Source organism: Moschus berezovskii, chromosome 3 (assembly GCF_049115385.1).
Source record: "Moschus berezovskii isolate FMDL1 chromosome 3, NW_MosBer_1.0, whole genome shotgun sequence".
Lineage (NCBI taxonomy): Eukaryota > Metazoa > Chordata > Mammalia > Artiodactyla > Moschidae > Moschus > Moschus berezovskii.
Window position 1 is genome coordinate 116,814,930 of NC_142462.1, and position 5,187 is coordinate 116,820,116.

Genomic DNA, 5,187 nt, shown 5'->3' on the forward strand with positions numbered 1-5,187 from the left:
TCATGTGGGCTAAAAACTTTCTCCCCAGAAAGACAGTAATTATCCCCTCTAAAAGCTACTAAGTTAACTAGAATTTTAAATCTAAATACTTCATTAATTTCCTTCCTCCACTTAACAGTAGATATTTGAGAGAAAAACTTATGTTCTAATAAATCGAATTTCAAGAATGTAACCTTTTATTCCCCTTGATTTCCAGCTGCACAACTGGGTACCATTACATTCTTCCTCTACAGATATGTTAAGCGGAGTTTGGATGACGATCTGGCTGAGACATTCAGGGAGAACTTTATGGGTAGGATCTCCATGTGGTATGAAAGCCACTTTCCAATTCTGAGTTTCTTTAATTTGTCATTTTGACATCTTTAGTTCAGTTCTTAGAAACTAATGGGCCAGGGGAATAAAACGCAGACATGGATGAGTGAGTTCATTCTGCTGGGGCTGTCCAGCAACTGGGGGACTCAAGTCTCCCTCTTTGTCTTGTTCTTGGCCATGTACTTGGTGACTATTGTGGGAAATGTCCTCATCCTTCTTCTGATCAGACTGGACAGCAGGCTTCATACCCCCATGTATTTCTTCCTTAGTGTTTTGTCTCTTGTGGACCTTTGTTACTCAAGCAGTATTGTCCCTCAAATGCTGGTCCACCTGCTCTCAGTCCAGAAGTCCATCTCATTCTACAGCTGTCTGATCCAGCTCTCTGCATCCCTGGCATTGGCTGCATCTGAGTTCCTATTGCTGGGGGCCATGGCCTATGACCGCTATGTGGCAGTGTGTTACCCGCTGCACTATACAATCATCATGCATGGAGGGCTGTGTCTGGGACTGGCAGTTGGCTGCTTGGTGGCTGGTTTCACAAATTCACTCATGGAGACAGTCATCACCTTTCGGCTTCCCCTGTGTCACAATGTTATTAATCACTTTGCTTGTGAGACCCTAGCAGTGCTGCGGCTAGCCTGTGTGGATATCTCTTTCAACAAGGTCATGGTGGCCATCTCAGGATTTCTGATGATCATGCTTCCCTTTTCCCTGGTTCTGTCTTCCTATGGTCGTATAGTTATTGCCATTCTGCACATTCATTCTGCTCAGGGACGTAGCAAAGCATTTGGGACGTGTGCCTCTCACCTCACTGTGGTTTCCATGTGCTTTGGAACAGCCATCTTCACTTACCTGGGGCCACAGTCCGCCTATTCAGTGGAAGGGGAAAAGATGGTTGCTCTGTTCTATGCTGTAGTGGCCCCTATGTTGAACCCCTTGATTTACAGCTTGAGAAATAAAGAAGTTATGGCTGCTCTCACTAAAGTTTTAGAAAAATTCAAAGGGTAAAGACTATAAGAACTTACTGTTATCTACCATCAAAATCAAAAAGAAGATCAGATCAGTGAAGGTAGGACTGCCACATTTACACTTAAGAAGACTATTTTGGTCAGATCCTGGATTTCAAATGAAGAATTTCTCCACATAATTAATGGATTTCCTTATATAGGCCAATACCAGGTAATTTACATACCAGTGATTAATGAAAGGGCCTTTTCTTAGATCATCTTATCTCAGGTATCAAGTAGTATTTAGGCTTCTTCTCCTATTTTCTCATTTTACTAGCTTATCAGTGTTTAAAGGAATAATGCATGGCTTCATCAAGCAGACCTGGTTTGTGGATTGAATGGATAGATGAATTCTGACAATTAGGTCTACTGGACTGCAAGGAGATCCAACCAGTCCATTCTAAAGGAGATCGATCCTGGGTGTTCATTGGAAGGTCTGATACTAAAGCTGAAACTCCAATACTTTGGCCACCTCATGAGATGAGTTGACTCATTGGAAAAGACTCTGATGCTGGGAAAGATTGGGGGCAGGAGGAGAAGGGGACGACAGAGAATGAGATGGCTGAATGGCATCACCGACTCTGTGGACATGAGTTTGAGTGAACTCCAGGAGCTGGTGATGGACAAGGAGGCCTGACATGCTGTGATTCATGGGGTCGCAAAGAGTCGGACATGACTGAGTGACTGAACTGAACTGAACACTTTTGTGAACTAGAAGAGAGAATGTCTGTTTCTTTCTACGTGACAATACTCCAATTGTTTTTAGAACAGTTTTATTTCCTCCAAATGGTTTTTCAACTCCTTAAAAAAAATAATATCAGTTTTGGAGCTTTCAATACTCTCTATGCCTAAATCTAGACTGTGATATTATATTCTGAAATAAATAATATATGACAAAATATTTGTTCAGATCATTATGCTGGATCTTATTTGCTTTGAAGATGAGAAATCTGTGGCTTCACTATAGTCTTTTTTATTGTGGTAAAACATACAGTATATAATATAAACTTTGCCAGTTTAGTCATTTTAAGTGTGTACTTCAATGGCATTAATTACATTCACAATGTTGTACAAATATCACCACCATCTATTTCCAAAGTTATTCATTACCATAGTCTTTCATTCAACTAATTTTCAAAGACCTGTTTCCTATAAACTGGTTACAAAGATTCCACACCCACTGTATTCATTTTCTCTTAAACTTAAACAAAGGTATGTGCATTTTGTTTTGCTAATCATTATTGATTTTCACACACCAACCTGCCTAGATTATTTTGAATTTTGATTCTCAAATTCATTCCATTTGTTTACTTTGTCTTTCTGTTGATATAGATACAATAAAAGGAAAAATTTGTAAAAATAAATACCAAATAGTATACGTCAATTATCTGTCACTGCAAACTTGGGGAGAAGGGGTCCAGAATGTCTTATAATTGGAATCATACAGTATGCAGCCTTTTCATATTGGCTTCTTTAATTTAGTAATTTGCATTTAAGTTCCTTCATGTCGTTTCATGGCTTAATCATTCATTTCTTTTTGGAACTGAATAATATTCTATTGTCTGCATGTACCCCCGTTTATTCACTCATCTGAAGGACTTCTTGTCTACTTCTAATTTTCAGTAGTTATGAATAAAGCTGCTTATAAACATTTGTGTGCAGGTTTTGTGTGGACATATTTTTGACTCCTTTAGGACACCTTTAGGTAAATACCAAGTAGCATGATTGCTGGATCATATGGTAAAATATGTTTTGCTTTGTAGAAAACCACCAACTGTCTTCCAAAGTGGCTGTACCACTTGGCATTCCCACCAATAATGAATGAGAATTTCTATTGCTCCATATTGTGTAGTGGTATTTGATAATTGACTTAATTTGTATTTCCCTGATGACACATGATATAGAGTATCTTCTCATATGTGTGTATTAATACTAGTTCAAACTCTTCCAGAATGTAGAAAAGGAGTAAACGCCACATGATTTTATGAAGTCAGGATTACCCTCACACCAAACCAAGCCAAGACATTATAGAAAGGAAACCACAGATCAATAACAATCATGAACAGCCACACAAAATTCTAAAAATATTGCCAAATCAAGTCCAATATTTTGCAAAAATATAATAGCTTATATTTTAATTTAGTTCCACATCCTAAAATAAATCAATGTATATGTTTCCCTGTATCAATAGACTAAAAGGGAAAACCAGTTTATCACCTCAATAGGTGGCAAAAAGTATTAATGTTAAGAAAAAAAATCTTTGCAAACTAGGTATAGAAGGAAACTTCTTAACCCAATAAAATGTGTATACAAATAACTTACAGCTAACATCAATATTTATTAGCAAAAAATGGAATTATTTTCTCTTTGAGATGGAGAACAATGCTTAATGTCCATGATCATCAGTTTTCTTATCTGGAAATTCTGGCCAAAGTGATAAGGCCAGAAAAAGAAATAAAAGGAATGCAAATTAGAAAGAAACAAATAGAATCATTTTTGTTCTCAGGCAGCATTATCATTTATATATAAAATCTCTAGGAATCTACAACAAAGATCTTGGAACTGATAAGGGAATTTGGCAAGGCTGAAAGATGCAAAGATAATATGTAAAGCATGTGTGTGTGCATGCATGCAAGCGAAATTGCTTCAACTGTGTCCTACTCTGTGTGAATCTATGGACTGCATCCTGCCAGGCTCCTCTGTCCGTGGGATACTCCAGACAGGAATACTGGAGTGGATTGCCATGTCTTCCTCCAAGGGATCTTCCTGACCCAGGGATCAAACCCAGGTCTCTTCTGTCTCCTGCATTGCAGGTGGATTCTTTACTACTGAGCCACTGGGGGAGCCCACATTTACCTAGATATGTATTTAAGTATGTAAATTAATTAAATGTATAAATATTTATATAAATAAATATAAATTATATACATATTTAAGGTAATGATGTTTTTGTAAACATCACTGAAAACTGTTGAGTAGGGATTTCCAAGGCTTTATTTCTCCACAAAACAGCAAATAAGCTGGCAAACACTTTTGGAATTAACCTTTGCAGAACTCTGAAATCTAGTAAAAAACTGACTACAAAAAGGGGAAAGATGAATAAAGACTGAAAATGTTGCATTATGGTAAAATAGTACTGGGGCATGCCCACTTATTACCTCTCACCTCCCAAATTGGTGACAGCCATAAAGGTTACAGTCTATACTCCTGGTACAGGTTGCAAGTAAAAACCAGCAATCTGGACCTTAACTCTCAAAGAATTTTGGCTGTTTCAACATATCTGGCAGCTACCTGAAGAGCTAACATAAAGACTGGCCTTTGTTTTACTGACTCAGAGTATTATCAGGACCGGGATGGCTTTCCAGGTGGCATTTGCTAGAAATATTTAAAGGCAAAAGTATGGTAGCCTGACACTAGGGTTAAGAGTTAAGACAGTCAACAACCAGACTGAAAAGACTGGGAAGCAAGAGGCTAGGAAAGGATGTGTATAGGGGAATAAGGGCTTTAAAAGGCATGGGAGATAGATGGGGAAACAGTGTCAGACTTTATTTTTTTGGGGCTCCAAAATCACTGTGGATGCTGATTGCAGCCAGGAAATTAAAAGACGCTTACCTCTTGGAAGGAAAGTGATGACCAACCTAGATAGCGTATTAAAAAGCAGAGACATTACTTTGCCAACAAAGGTCCGTCTAGTCAAGGCTATGGTTTTTCCCGTGGTCATGTATGGATGTGAGAGTTGGACTGTGAAGAAAGCTGATCACCAAAGAATTGATGCTTTTGAACTGTGGTGTTGGAGAAGACTCTTGAGACTTCCTTGGACTGCAAGGAGATACATCCAGTCCACTCTAAAGGAGATCAATCCTGAGTG

General features: G+C 38.3%; 1 protein-coding gene across 1 annotated transcript; it reads left to right on the forward strand.

Annotated features, from left to right (window-relative positions):
* The first annotated feature begins 384 nt into the window (after positions 1–384).
* On the forward strand, positions 385–1,320 carry LOC129552151 (olfactory receptor-like protein OLF3). Its single transcript, XM_055420316.2, has one exon. It carries the CDS (start codon positions 385–387, stop codon positions 1,318–1,320), a length of 936 nt encoding a protein of 311 aa, XP_055276291.2.
* The last annotated feature ends 3,867 nt before the right edge of the window (positions 1,321–5,187 follow it).